Below are 15838 nucleotides of genomic sequence, written 5' to 3'. Positions count from 1 at the left end.
ATCGTGGGATCACACTCCTCAGCTTTCCCGGTAAGGTCTATTCCGGTGTACTGGAGAGGAGGCTACGCCGGATAGTCGAACCTCGGATTCAGGAGGAACAGTGTGGTTTTCGTCCTGGTCGTGGAACTGTGGACCAGCTCTATACTATCGGCAGGGTCCTTGAGGGTGCATGGGAGTTTGCCCAACCAGTCTACATGTGCTTTGTGGACTTGGAGAAGGCATTCAACCGTGAGAAGTGCTCAGAGAGTATGGGGTAACAGACTTTCTGATTGTGGCGGTCCGCTCCCGCTCCCGTTTCCAGTGAGGGTTGGTCTCCGCCAAGGCTGCCCTTTGTCACCGATTCTTTTCATAACTTTTATGAACAGAATTTCTAGGCGCAGTCAGGGCGTTGAGGGTATCCGGTTTGGTGGCTGCAGGATTAGGTCTCTGCTTTTTGCAGATGATTTGGTCCTGATGGCTTCATCTGGCCAGGATCTTCAGCTCTCACTGGATCGGTTCGCAGGCGAGTGTGAAGCGACTGGGATGAGAATCAGCACCTCCAAGTCCGAGTCCATGGTTCTCGCCCGGAAAAGGGTGGAGTGCCATCTCCGGGTTGGGGAGGAGATCTTGCCCCAAGTGGAGGAGTTCAAGTACCTCGGAGTCTTGTTCACGAGTGAGGGAAGAGTGGATCGTGAAGTCGACAGGCGGATCGGTGCGGCGTCTTCATTAATGCGGACGCTGTATCGATCCGTTGTGGTGAAGATGAAGCTTAGCCGGAAGGCAAAGCTCTCAATTTACCGGTCGATCTACGTTCCCATCCTCACCTATGGTCATGAGCTTTGGGTCATGACCGAAAGGACAAGATCATGGGTACAAGCGGCCGAAATGAGTTTCCTCCGCCGGGTGGCGGGGCTCTCCCTTAGAGATAGGGTGAGAAGCTCTGTCATCCGGGAGGAGCTCAAAGTAAAGCCGCTGCTCCTCCACATCGAGAGGAGCCAGATGAGGTGGTTCGGGCATCTGGTCAGGATGCCACCCGAACGCCTCCATAGGGAGGTGTTTCAGGCACGTCCGACAGGTAGGAGGCCACGGGGAAGACCCAGGACACGTTGGGAAGACTATGTCTCCCGGCTGGCCAGGAAACGCCTCGGGATCCCCCGAGAGGAGCTGGACAAAGTGGCTGGGGAGAGGGAAGTCTTTTTTCTGTTAGCTTGGTTATATTGCCATTCACGCCTCAATATACTTCATAGTTTAAAATAAATAACTATTTTATTCTTCATACTATGAGTTATTATTATTATTTTAAATGCACAACTATTTAAATTTTAGCAGACACATTAGGTATATTTGGACCAAGTATCAGCCTGACTTTTATTCGTATTCAGATCGGAAAGAAAATGAATGGTATCGCACATCACTAGTGAATACATTCCGTATGCACTGTAGCTCAATAAAGTCATTCAAATGAAGTTACTTACACCTCAATGATGAATGCTCTTTTGTCAAAAAGAAAGTGGCTTTCAGGTTGGTTTGATTTATTTCCATAAAAATTAGTGCACACAAAAACATGGTACAAAGATTCGGTAACAACAACAAAAAAGCCTCAGATATCTTTGAATAGCTTCATTTTCTTTTGTGTGTAAAAACTGCACGATGTTTCTTGAATAAAAACCTTACAAACATTTGAAGTCATTTTGACCAACAGGAACAGGCCACTCCGGTAATTGCACCAGTAACTTAAAAACAAAACACTTATTAGTCACACCAGGAAGGTTAGAAAAGGTCATAAAACAAACATATTTACAGAAAGAAATGTGATAAAAAAAATAATTTATGATACATGTAACCATTGGTTATTAGACCTGACTAACATGGAGCAAACATTTAAATACAATAATAATGTCAGGTCACTTTTTAACCAGCTGTGCAAACTGTTTTTTTAATAGAACATGTCACAAAGAAGCGAATAATCATATTTATAATAATCATCATCATGTCTTCTGTCTGCTTATGAGTGCATACGTTAGGAGCTGCAAGTGCAAACTAATTGTATGAAACATCTGTGAGTTCATTTGAGGTTGACAAAGAAGCTGGGAGGAAAACAACTTAAGTGTCATATTGCTTATGAGTGTTAAGAAGAGCAGTGCAGACGTGAGTGTGTCGTTCCTCCAATCGCAGACGCTTTCTCAGTCAATGCTGCTCCTTGAGAAAAGAAGCTGTCGAATCTCCCGTGCTGCCTTTGATGTTCCCCGTACGACCTTGATAACCTTGCGATGGAGCGGCTCTCAAGCGTCAGAGATGCAGTTTTGGATCTTGTCCATCCACAGCTGAGCACTCGCCGCGTCTGACGCACAGAAGTTGTACACTCGCTTGCTGGTCTTCAGCTGCAACAACACAAGCAAACATCACATTGTTGATGGGCTGACTTTGCCAAGCTGGGGAGTACATGCCCTTTACTCACTCTACTGTACATGCTGTAAATATATTGCAATATTTACTACATACGACTCTACTGTCCAAACTGTAAATATAATGCAATATTTACTACGTACGACTCTACTGTCCAAACTGTAAATATAATGCAATATTACTACGTACGACTCTAAGGTACAAACTAATATTTGATGAATACTACTGTACTGTACAAACTAATATTATATACTGCTGTACGATACATACTACTGTACATACTGTAAATATATTGTAATATTTACTACACATACTACTGTACATACTGTAAATATGTTGCAATATTTACTACATACAACTCTACTGTACATACTGGAACTATATTGCAATATTTACTACATACGACTACTGTACATACTGTAAATATATTGCAAGATTTACTACATACGACTACTTTAAAAACTAATGTATACTAAAACTGTACAAACTAATATTTATTATGCACTACTGTACTACACATACTTTATATTTAATTATTTACTACATACTACTGTACTGTAGATACTGTAAATATATTGTAATATTTACTACACATACTACTCTACATACTTTACTGTACTACTATACAGACTTTAAATATTTGGCAATGTTTACTACATACGACTACTGTACATACTTGAACTATATTGCAATATTTACTACACACGACTCTACTGTAGACCTCGAAGACCTCAATGAAAAATAAAACCTATGGACCCAGATTTCCCTCGCCCGGACGCGGGTCACCGGGGCCCCCCTCTGGAGCCAGGCCCGGAGGTGGGGCACGATGGCGAGCGCCTGGTGGCCGGGCCTGTCCCCATGGGGCCCGGCCGGGCACAGCCCGAAGAGGCAACGTGGGTTCCCCCTCCAATGGGCTCACCACCCATAGCAGGGGTCATAGAGGTCGGGTGCGATGTGAGCTGGGCGGCAGCCGAAGGCAGGGCACTTGGCGGTCCGATCCTCGGCTACAGAAGCTAGCTCTTGGGACGTGGAACGTCACCTCGCTGGGGGGGAAGGAGCCTGAGCTAGTGCGCGAGGTGGAGAAGTTCCGACTAGACATAGTCGGACTCACTGGGGGAACGGGTCCTGACTGTGGTTTGCGCTTACGCGCCAAACCACAGCTCAGAGTACCCACCCTTTTTGGATTCACTCGAGGGAGTACTTGAGAGTGCTCCCCCGGGTGATTCCCTCGTTCTACTGGGGGACTTCAATGCTCATGTTGGCAGCGACAGTGAAACCTGGAGAGGCGTGATTGGGAAGAATGGCTGCCCGGATCTGAACCCGAGCGGTGTTTTGTTATTGGACTTTTGTGCCCGTCACAGATTGTCCATAACAAACACCATGTTCAAACATAAGGGTGTCCATATGTGCACTTGGCACCAGGACACCCTAGGCCGCAGTTCCATGATCGACTTTGTAGTTGTGTCGTCGGATTTGCGGCCTCATGTTTTGGACACTCGGGTGAAGAGAGGGGCGGAGCTTTCTACCGATCACCACCTGGTGGTGAGTTGGCTGCGATGGTGGGGGAGGATGCCGGACAGACCTGGCAGGCCCAAACGCATTGTGAGGGTTTGCTGGGAACGTCTGGCAGAGTCTCCTTTCAGAGAGAGTTTCAATTCCCACCTCCGGAAGAACTTTGAACATGTCACGAGGGAGGTGCTGGACATTGAGTCCGAATGGACCATGTTCCGCACCTCTATTGTCGAGGCGGCTGATTGGAGCTGTGGCCGCAAGGTAGTTGGTGCCTGTCGTGGCGGTAATCCTAGAACCCGTTGGTGGACACCGGCGGTGAGGGATGCCGTCAAGCTGAAGAAGGAGTCCTATCGGGTTCTTTTGGCTCATAGGACTCCTGAGGCAGCGGACAGGTACCGACAGGCCAAGCGGTGTGCGGCTTCGGCGGTCGCGGAGGCAAAAACTCGGACATGGGAGGAGTTCGGGGAAGCCATGGAAAACGACTTCCGGACGGCTTCGAAGCGATTCTGGACCACCATCCGCCGCCTCAGGAAGGGGAAGCAGTGCACTATCAACACCGTGTATGGTGAGGATGGTATTCTGCTGACCTCGACTGCGGATGATGTGGATCGGTGGAGGGAATACTTCGAAGACCTCCTCAATCCCACCAACACGTCTTCCTATGAGGAAGTAGTGCCTGGGGAATCTGTGGTGGGCTCTCCTATTTCTGGGGCTGATGTTGCTGAGGTAGTTAAAAAGCTCCTCGGTGGCAAGGCCCCGGGGGTGGATGAGATCCGCCCAGAGTTCCTTAAGGCTCTGGATGCTGTGGGGCTGTTTTGGTTGACAAGACTCTGCAGCATCGCGTGGACATCGGGGGCGGTACCTCTGGATTGGCAGACCGGGGTGGTGGTTCCTCTCTTTAAGAAGGGGAACCGGAGGGTGTGTTCTAACTATCGTGGGATCACACTCCTCAGCCTTCCCGGTAAGGTCTATTCAGGTGTGCTGGAGAGGAGGCTACACCGGATAGTCGAACCTCGGATTCAGGAGGAACAGTGTGGTTTTCGTCCTGGTCGTGGAACTGTAGCTCTATACTCTCGGCAGGGTCCTTGAGGGTGCATGGGAGTTTGCCCAACCAGTCTACATGTGTTTTGTGGACTTGGAGAATGCATTCGACCGTGTCCCTCGGGAAGTGCTCAGAGAGTATGGGGTATCGGACTGTCTGATTGTGGCGGTCCGCTCCCTATATGATCAGTGCCAGAGTTTGGTCCGCATTGCCGGCAGTAAGTCGGACACGTTTCCAGTGAGAGTTGGACCCAGCCAAGGCTGCCCTTTGTCACCGATTCTGTTCATAACTTTTATGGACAGAATTTCTAGGCGCAGTCAAGGCGTTGAGGGGATCTGGTTTGGTGGCTGCAGGATTAGGTCTCTGCTTTTTGCAGATGATGTGGTCCTGATGGCTTCATCTGGCCAGGATCTTCAGCTCTCGCTGGATCGGTTCGCAGCTGAGTGTGAAGTGACTGGGATGAGAATCAGCACCTCCAAGTCCGAATCCATGGTTCTCGCCCGGAAAAGGGTGGAGTGCCATCTCTGGGTTGCGGAGGAGACCCTGCCCCAAGTGGAGGAGTTCAAGTACCTCGGAGTCTTGTTCACGAGTGAGGGAAGAGTGGATCGTGAGATCGACAGGCGGATCGGTGCGGGGTCTTCAGTAATGCGGACGCTGTATCGATCCGTTGTGGTGAAGAAGGAGCTGAGCCGGAAGGCAAAGCTCTCAATTTACCGGTCGATCTACGTTCCCATCCTCACCTATGGTCATGAGCTTTGGGTTATAACCGAAAGGACAAGATCACGGGTACAAGCGGCCGAAATGAGTTTCCTCCGCCGGGTGGCGGGGCTCTCCCTTAGAGATAGGGTGAGAAGCTCTGCCATCCGGGGGGAGCTCAAAGTAAAGCCGCTGCTCCTCCACATCGAGAGGAGCCAGATGAGGTGGTTCGGGCATCTGGTCAGGATGCCACCCGAACGCCTCCCTAGGGAGGTGTTTAGGGCACGTCCGACCGGTAGGAGGCCACGGGGAAGACCCAGGACACGTTGGGAAGACTATGTCTCCCGGCTGGCCTGGGAACGCCTCGGGATCCCCCGGGAGGAGCTGGACGAAGTGGCTGGGGAGAGGGAAGTCTGGGCTTCCCTGCTTAAGCTGCTGCCCCTGCGACCCGACCTCGGATAAGCGGAAGAAGATGGATGGATGGATGGACTCTACTGTACATTCTGTAAATCTATTGCAATATTTACTACATACGACTCTACTGTACATTCTGTAACTATATTAAAATATTTACTACATACGACTACTGTACATACTAACTATATTGCAAAATTTAATGCACATGACTACTGTACATACTGTAACTATATCGCAAACTGTAATACATACGACTACTTTACATACTGTACATATATTGCAATATTTACTACATATGACTCTAATGTACATACTGTAAATATATTGCAATATTTACTACATACGTCTCTACTATAAATATATTGCAATATTTACTACATACAACTCTACTGTACAAACTAATATTTACTAAATATTACTGTACTGTACAAACTAATATTTATTACATACTACTGTACTACACATACTTGATATTGTATTATTTAATACATACATACTGTACATACTGTAAATATATTTCAATATTTACTACATACGACTCTACTGTACATACTGTAAATATATTGCAATATTTACTACATACGACTACTGTACATACTTGAACTATATTACAATATTTACTACACATGACTCCACTGTACATACTGTAAATCTATTGCAATATTTACTACATACGACTCTACTGTACATACTGTAAATCTACTGCAATATTTACTACATGCGACTCTACTGTACATACTGCAAATATATTGCAATATTTACTACATACAACTCTACTGTACATACTGTAAATCTATTGCAATATTTACTACATACGACTCTACTGTACATACTGTAAATATATTTCAATATTTACTACATACAACTCTACTGTACATACTGTAACTATATTGCAATATTTACTACATACGACTCTACTGTACATACTGTAAATATATTGCAATATTTACTACATACAACTCTACTCTACGTACTGTAACTAAATTGCAATATTTACTACATACGAGTACTGTACATACTGTAAATATATTGCAATATTTACTACATACGACTCTACTGTACATACTAACTATATTGCAAAATGTACTGCATAAGAGTCTACTGTACATACTGTAACTATATTGCAATATTTACTACATATAACTACTGTAAATATATTGCAATGTTTACTACATACAACTCTACTGTACAAACTAATATTTAATAAAAACAGAATACAATGATTTGCAAATCCTTTTCAACTTATATTCAATTGAATAGACTGCAAAGACAAGATACTTAATGTTTGAACTGGAAAACTTATTTTTTTTACAAATATTAACTCATTTAGAATTTGATGCCTGCAACATGTTTAAAAGCTGTCACAAGTGGCAGCAAGACTGACAAAGTTGAGGAATGCTCATCAAACACTTATTTGGAACATCCCACAGGTGAACAGGATAATTGGGAACAGGTGGGTGCCATGATTGGGTATAAAAGCAGCTTCCATGAAATGCTCAGTCATTCACGAACAAGGACGGGGCGAGGGTCGAACAGTTTAAGAACAACATTTCTCAACTAGCTATTGCAATGCATTTAGGGATTTAACAATCTACGGTCCGTAATATCATCAAAAGGTTCAGAGAATCTGGAGAAATCACTGCACGGAAGCGATGATATTACGGCCCTTCGATCCCTCAGGCGGTACTGCATCGAAAAGCAACATCAATGTGTAAAGGATATCACCACATGGGCTCAGGAACACTTCAGAAAACCTCTGTCAGTAACTACAGTTGGTTGCTACATCTGTAAGTGCAAGTTAAAACTCTACTATGCAAAGCGAAAGCCATTTATCAACAACACCCACAAACGCCGCCGGGTTCGCTAGGCCCCAAAATACAGTTTTATGTTTCTGTCAATACCGTACTTGCCACTCTCTTCCTGTAAATGCAGTGGTATCTCAACTTAACAATGTTTTGAGATAAAAGCAGTCTCTGCTTTTCATCATTGTTTAAGTCAGAAGTAAAAATTGGAGATACAAGCATTCCCGTCATTAGTTGGTGTAGCAAATATCACAGAGAACCTTGTAGGTTCCGACCAAAACATCTGGTCAAACTCGCTAGCATTAGCTTATAGCTAGAGATGGACATACCTTGGTTTTTCCAACCATAGTAAGAAGGAAAGTGAGTGTGAAGGACATTGCTGCGAAGAACTCCAGCCAAGAACATGAAAATAACATCTAAACGGTGGACATTTATCCATGAAAATATAGTCAAGCTGCTGATGGTGTGTTTGACGGAGAAGAAAGCTTGATGGAAATACCGTAGAAGTCTAATCTCCAAAGTAAATGCTGCACATTATTATTACACTTCGTGTTTTGTACTACCTTCTTTTGTAATGTTTTTTTTATACAATATTAATTATCTAAAAGATGGTTTTGTTACATGTTAAAATGATGCTGTTCTGGGCGGCCACCACTTTAATTGATTTAAATTCATTTCAATGGGAGACGTTGATTTGAGATAAAAGTGTTTTGACTTAAGAGCTCGTCACAGACAAGACACAAGTTGCATCTGATGTGTACTGACGTGTTATGTGTGTTATGCCTCCATGGCCACGACACAATGCTATGGTAACAACTGTACTAATATTCAGCTGTAGTACACAACATTTCATTGATCAATTAATTGGGAAAATCAATGATTATTTGTTATTAGTTTTAAATATTAGTTTTGATTTTAACAGCATTGCTAGGATTACAAATACTTGGATCGAGGAAGACATCTTACATTTTGGTTTTGGATAAAGAGGCTAATTTATTTAAAGTTTGTGTCACAATGGCATCAAGAGAATGGTCCAGCTCTCCATATACAGTATGTATTTGTCATGCGACACGCAACCAGAATATAAACAACACTGCTGCCATTTATCACGAGCTGAACTCAAATATAAAAAACTTTTGCTCTCAAATTCTGTCTAACGTGTTGGTAAGCACATCCTACCACCTCAGTGTGTCCTTTTAAGATGCTGATGAGACAGCAGGATTATTGCACAGGTGTGCTTTAGTGGCCCTTCCAAAATGTGTGCAAAATTTACAAAATGTTGTAATGGCGTTATTGCCAACACTTAAGTTGTAAACCAGACAACAGAGCATAAATGTGTGCACTTGCTCTGATGTTGTAATGTAAAGAAACACGCTGCTACTTACATCAAAAAAAGCCTTTTCGCTGATGTGTTTAGGCGCTCCAATTGTCGGTGCTGCAATGATCACAGACTCCACTTCTGCAAGCTCGATGTGTCCTCGACAGTTGGTGTCCTCCCCAGTGTCGTAGTACCTCATCTTTCCACACAACAGCCACGTCACAAACTCTTGCCAACACCACTCACTGACGCCACCTAGTGGCTTGATCTCTCTTACCTGGTGCTTGGTGATGTCCAATACGAACCAGCGAGGCTTCCAACCTTTCAGCAGCGCTCCGCGTTTGTACAGGATACCCTCGTACGACCTGCAGGTGCACACACACTGTGTTAGCATGTAGCACTGTGAGCTCTACCACACTGTGTGTGCATGCTGGGCCTGATGTGGTGAAAATATATATTTTAATATTTGTGGATTTGACACAAAAGAGAATTGTATGATTTATGGGCAATGCATCACGCAAACACATTAGCATGTCATCTGTGGAAGCTTTTTGGAAGACAAAAAGTACAATTTGCATGACGTTTTTCAGTGTTCTTGTGATTGGGAGAAAAATATCCACGTCAGTGCCAAGAATTGCACTTTGCACATTTCAACAGCCGATGGCTGCCATCATGACACACAGCATTCCTCAGTGCTGACTTAACATCCGGAAAGCTTCCCTGCACCGGCTGGGAGTAAATCAACTGTGAACCTCAGACTGTGTGTGTGTGTTGAGGGGGGAGGGTGGGAGGTTCAGGGTTTCACGACCCACCTGTTCTCCTCGCTCTTGGGGGTGAATTGGTTGTACAGAGTAGCGGCGCGACGGTTGATTCCGTTGGATGTGGCTGTGCTGCGGTCTTCTGCCGTCCCGCTGTCTGGCAGGTGCAGCATGGAGCGTCGCTGCAGAGCCTGCATGCTCGATGTGGGAATGAGGGCGGAAATGGACGACGACTGCTTGCAGAGCTGTACATACAAAATGGGACATATGAGCAGTGGGGAAAAACTGCAAATGAGGAAAACATTATTTTTTACACAATATTCATTCAATGGTATATACTGTAAATCATAATACTGCATTTTAGGGTTAAGTGTTAATTGCAAAAATCTAAATCACGATTAATTGAACTAGGGATGTCCGATAATGGCTTTTTGCCGATATCTGATATCCCGATATTGTCCAACTCTTAATTACCGATACCGATAACAACCGATACCGATATATACAGTCGTGGAATCAACACATTGTTATGCCTAATTTGGACAACCAGGTATGGTGAAGATAAGGTCCTTTTTTAAAAATAATAATAAAATAAGATAAATAAATTAAAAACATTTTCTTGAATAAAAAAGAAAGTAAAACAATATAAAAACAGTTACATAGAAACTAGTAATTAATGAAAATGAGTAAAATTAACTGTTAAAGGTTAGTACTATTAGTGGACTAGCAGCACGCACAATCATGTGTGCTTACGGACTGTAACCTTTGCAGACTGTATTGATATATAATATAGGAACCAGAATATTAATAACAGAAAGAAACAACCCTTTTGTGTGAATGAGTGTGAATGAGTGTAAATGGGGGAGGGAGGTTTTTTGGGTTGGTGCACTAATTGTAAGTGTATCTTGTGTTTTTTATGTTGATTTAATTAAAAATGAAATAAATAAATAAAAAATAAATAAATAAATAACCGATACCGATAAAAAAAAACACGATACCGATATTTTCCGATATTACATTTTAAAGCATTTATCGTCTGATAATATCGGCAGGCCGATATTATCGGACATCTCTAAATTGAACCTTTTACCTTGATTTTGGAGAGGACCTATGATGATTTTAATCTACATTTAGAAACATATCCTTGTGATCTAGAACGGTGGTTCTTAACCTTTTTTCACTAAGTAACACCTCAGAAAACACGTGGCTCTCCTCGTACTATCATAATAACCAACATTGAAATACAGTAGCATAGTAGGTCCTTGTATTCATTAAAACCAAGGCAGAGTTTTTTTTTAAATATTTTGGCCATTGTAACATTAAGCACAGTTCGAACAGTGACACTGTTTGAATATAGTAAAATAAAACACTGTACTTCAAAAAAATCGAATCTTTGGCGTACCGCTAGTGGTACGTGTACCACAGCTTGAGAATCACTGGCCTAGATACTACATATTGGATATACTTTGGTATAAATTAAGGGTACATTTTGCCACACAGTCACTTTTATAATCTGTTTTGTTAAATCTGTCTGCAAGTTTCACAATTCTGGAGGTGTTCAGAGAATGAAAATGACACCACGTCCCACCCTCTTCTAAAGTAAATAAATGATAAATGGGTTATACTTGTACAGCGCTTTTCTACCTTCAAGGTACTCAAAGGGCTTTGACAGTATTTCCACATTCACCCATTCACACACACATTCACACACTGATGGCGGGAGCTGCAATGCAAGGCGCTAACCAGCAGCCATCAGGAGCAAGGGTGAAGTGTCTTGCCCAAGGACACAACGGACGTGACTAGGATGGCAGAAGGTGGGGATTGAACCCCAGTAACCAGCAACCCTCCGATTGCTGGCACGGCCACTCTACCAACTTCGCCACGCCATCCCCATAGTATCATAATCTAGCTTTTGAAAATGTACACAGTTTAAATATGTATCTTAAAGTCGTCAACATTATTTTCTTTCTTCCACACACGGTCTAACATAAACTTTATCAACATTATATAGATTCACCCGGTCACAACATGAGGTACTCTGCATAAAAAAGCTGTTTTTACCAGCATTTATGTCAATGCATGTCACAGGTTGGTGTTATGTGCACGCCACGATTTCCTAAATGAAAATAATACTTCATCCTACCTTTTTTTGTGTTTCCTTGCTTGACATAATGTCCAAATAAAGTATGTCCACCTTGCTCTGACTGCAAAACCCAGCACACAGAAGCATCCAAAACAGCTTGCAATCTCACACCAAAACTCATGAACCTTATGATTTGAAACTTTGGTATTGTTTAACACGAGTAGCTAACATTGTAACAACATTTACAAGTCAGAAAAGATTAAATTCTTCATAGGTCCTCTTTAAGCATGATTAGTCCACACTCAACTATTACTCTACCTTTTGTAGCCAAAGTGTGTCCAAATTACTAACACAGAATTCCTTTAGAGTACAAGCTGCTCATGTTGTACTTTTAGCTCATTGTTTCAGTTTTCTTCAATGAGACTTTGGTGTAGTTGAATGAATGAGACTTTTTTTTTACTTGGCAGCTTCTTCTGATGGGCTTACGGCAACCTTTACACTTCGCAACATCCGGCTTCATTTCGTGTAACTACACAATTAGTAGTGCATTTTAATGGTATAATGGTTTGTGTAATAGTAGAGAAAGAATTACTGGGAAAGAAACATTGGAATAATTGGCACTGCAGTTTTATGTCAGTTAAAAGCGCTAAATGTCAATTTTGATTTACCTACTGTAAATGCTTTGAGTAACACGTTTTTTCTTCCAAAGTAAGTAAGTAACTGCAATTGTCTCTAATAAGTGCTTGCTGAAAAACATTGCTATTAATGTAACAGTAATAACTGTAGGTAACCTCCTACCTCGAGTGGTATTATTGCTGGCTAAGCAGTTTGCTCTTTACTGCCACAGTATTACAACATTGGTTTTGTTGCTACTGTGTTGTGCAACATACTTGTTAGTAAATTACAATCTGGTTAAAGACAGCTAGGTTTTTTCTTTCCACTTTCTCACACACTCAAAATCAATATTGACAAAAAAAAAAGTTTATAAGTTTTCACAACCTTTCTTCAATTATTGCCTGATTTGTTTGTTTTAGTGTGTCTTACTCCAGCTTTGACAGTGTTCCTGCCAACTCCCACTCCCGTTGTCCTTTGTCTGCTATGTTGCTCTGTCCCAAGTTGTTAAGGATTAGGTGAGACAAATTTATGCATTTTTTAAATTAATACGTCCAATCAATTATGCTTGGCAGCAAGTGCAAACATGTGATTTATGACCAAAGAAAAATCTGTTTTATAGTAAAATAAATCAATTGAAAGCAGCAAAAAAAAAGTGTCGCAATAGTCATAAAAATGTGTCTACTTTCTCATGTGAGAAAATGGTTTCAGGCATTTGAAAAGCTGATATTTACAATTCCTTCTTGCTTAAGGTCTTCTTGGATGCTGAGACGGACTCTGTCCAGAGTGGTCTGCCACGTCTCGGAGGTTTGGTTAACCTCTCCCTCCAGTTTCTCGATGTCCTGTGGAGAATAAAAGACACGTCGTGATGATTAAAAATACGAGTTTGATTTATGCAAGGAGGTCTTACAGCGAGCAGCTTGGTGATGGCGTCGGGCTGAGCGCGGCTCACGCTGCTATAACAAGGCCACACAATCCTCCTCTTGCTGCTGGAGATGGTCTGAGTCTCCTCCGAGCTGTCTGCCCTCACCGCCATTAACCTCCAGTCATAGCACGGCCCCGTTGACAGCGTCTCATCCGTGAAGAAGTCCCACTTATTTAGGCTGGGAATGCTAACTGAGGGCTTCAGGATGGTCTACAAAATTAAAAAAACAGTTACAAAAAAGGAGCAGTGAAGATCTTGCAAGCAGTGTCAATTACTTAGTGTGAGGATTTTAAATCAACATGCACTTGTTGACATGTAGACTAATTAGTGAAACTGTCGTCAGTTGCCCCTACGACCTAGACTCAAGAAAGCAAATTCAAATGAATAAAACAAACTTGTTGCTGCTGCATAACATTTCGGGAATCATGTAGTGCATAAACTGCAGAGCCTGATATGTCAATTGATACTCGAGGGCTCGTGTGCAAAGACAAAAACACTGACTTGGCTCTCAGATGCGTTGTACATATAGTTGAAGAAGATTGGACTCCGTCGGTGCATCCTGTTGATACTCTCCCAGATACAGATGCCTCGTTTCGCCTGCTTGTCACCTTTATCCTCGAACAACAAGCCTGCCAAACAATAAAAGGAGAGCTGTTAGGCAATAAGAATGATTGGTCCCACAGATAGTTGCGTTGAAAAGATGGAATTTGAGAGGTATTTATTACTTGACTGCGGGGTGTGAATGAGAACGATGTGTGCAGATAGATAGCTTGGTATTAATGTTGAGATCCATGATGTGACAAAAGCTAGCATCTAGCCAGTAGTGACACAAAATGAGTAAAAGGACTAAAAAAAAACAAAACACAATCCCTGCCAGTTTGGTAAAGAACACCAACCGTGTTCCAAGCGCTCATAGTCGGAGTCCAACAGGAAGTTCTTGAAGCGGTTGGAGATGTGATGATATGCCAGGAACTTCAGATAGTATTGATTGAACTCAAACTCCAGGGGATGCTGCGTCAAAATCTAAAAGTGCATGCGGACACACATACGCACACAGAAATGGACAAAGGTAGTTAGACTGGCCTGAGTGATCAATTAGAACCAGGAAAGAACACATGGTAGTGAGCTGTTGGGGACCAACTTGGCCATCACTGCCTGATTTAAATCTAGCCAGAGGGTATCTCTGGCCAGCTTGGGTCCAGGTAAAATACCAGCTGTTGTGGAGATGATTCTATTTTCAGCTCTTATCTGAACACCTGTTGTTTAGAACGCACCAGAGACATCCCCATTCACCCCCCTCCCCCCACCCCACTATCATGTTCCAAAACTACACTTTCAGAAAACAAATACAGAAAGTATGTGTTGATGTAATTGCATGGGAATTCAGATTTAGAAATACACAACATTGTCTAAAGTAAGCATTTTATCGTGAACCTCATGTGTTTGCACTTCATTCTTAACCTGCTTCCAAAAAGACCCACGCAACCCTTCCTCTCAATCCCCCGAACGGCATTATTCACGTGTTGCTCCAAATGGGAAGGGATGCTGAAACACGCAAGCACAACCAGTTCCATGCTGATCACTGGGTTCACGCACCATCTGGGCCACAGCCTTGCTGGTGCAATACACTGACTTCAACCTTGGGAATTCAAAGTACAAAACTAAAGCAAATGTACGGTTTTGCACTTTTCGCCTTCTTGACTTTCATACCTATTCTGTCCTCGGGAATGTGATGAGCTCATGTGGAAAATACGAACAGTGAATACAGTAAGTGGACAAAGAGAAAAGTCAAATTGTAGAGCAGTGATGTAGGAGCACCTGTGGGAGTGGAGTATGAGATGTTATAGCCTCACCTGGTGCACGCAGTCCAGGAACTGCAAAAAGATGGGCGTATAGCCACTGCCCTGACTGCTGGGACTCAGGTTGCTTCGTTGGCTGAACTTGTGGCCGAAAGAGAGCCATTCTTTCTCAAGCAGCACCTGAAATCCCTCCAGGGTGCGGTAGAAAGGATCGCTCAGCAGCTGCACCAAAGACACTACCTGTGCAGAAAAAGGAAACTATTAAATGACTGGCTTTAAACTATATGGCTCAAGTGACACAATTTGCTTCCAACTGCTTGAATTAGGATATACAGTGTGTAATAGCAGGCATAAAGTAACCAAAACACAATTAAGGCCTCTTCCAAATGTGGATCAATATGCAATATGCGAACGCAACAGATACACCACAATGAGCCTCCTCTCAGACAAAAGGATACTACTGGGGTCTCTCAAATATCCTGAAAAACT

General features: G+C 43.0%; 2 protein-coding genes across 6 annotated transcripts in view; one reads left to right on the top strand and one right to left on the bottom strand.

Annotated features, from left to right (window-relative positions):
* Positions 1-15838, top strand: part of LOC133635554 (uncharacterized) — a 318673-nt gene that overhangs the window by 284763 nt on the left and 18072 nt on the right. The window lies entirely within an intron of this gene.
* The window catches only part of sbf2 (SET binding factor 2), a 259041-nt gene continuing 244693 nt past the window's right edge, over positions 1491-15838 (bottom strand). For all 5 annotated transcript variants that reach the window (XM_062028691.1, XM_062028699.1, XM_062028716.1 and 2 more), the window contains 9 exons: positions 15404-15589; positions 14447-14573; positions 14052-14179; positions 13536-13760; positions 13360-13467; positions 9985-10175; positions 9450-9537; positions 9240-9371; positions 1491-2360 (listed from right to left, as the gene is read on the bottom strand). In XM_062028691.1, coding sequence (XP_061884675.1) covers positions 2262-2360; positions 9240-9371; positions 9450-9537; positions 9985-10175; positions 13360-13467; positions 13536-13760; positions 14052-14179; positions 14447-14573; positions 15404-15589 — 1284 coding nt within the window. In that variant the 3' untranslated portion in view covers positions 1491-2261. The remainder of the gene's footprint in view (positions 2361-9239; positions 9372-9449; positions 9538-9984; positions 10176-13359; positions 13468-13535; positions 13761-14051; positions 14180-14446; positions 14574-15403; positions 15590-15838) is intronic.

Source organism: Entelurus aequoreus, linkage group LG02, assembly GCF_033978785.1.
Source record: "Entelurus aequoreus isolate RoL-2023_Sb linkage group LG02, RoL_Eaeq_v1.1, whole genome shotgun sequence".
Taxonomy (NCBI): domain Eukaryota; kingdom Metazoa; phylum Chordata; class Actinopteri; order Syngnathiformes; family Syngnathidae; genus Entelurus; species Entelurus aequoreus.
The sequence above is the reverse complement of the archived record's forward strand: the minus strand, read 5'-3'. Positions and strand labels throughout refer to the sequence as shown.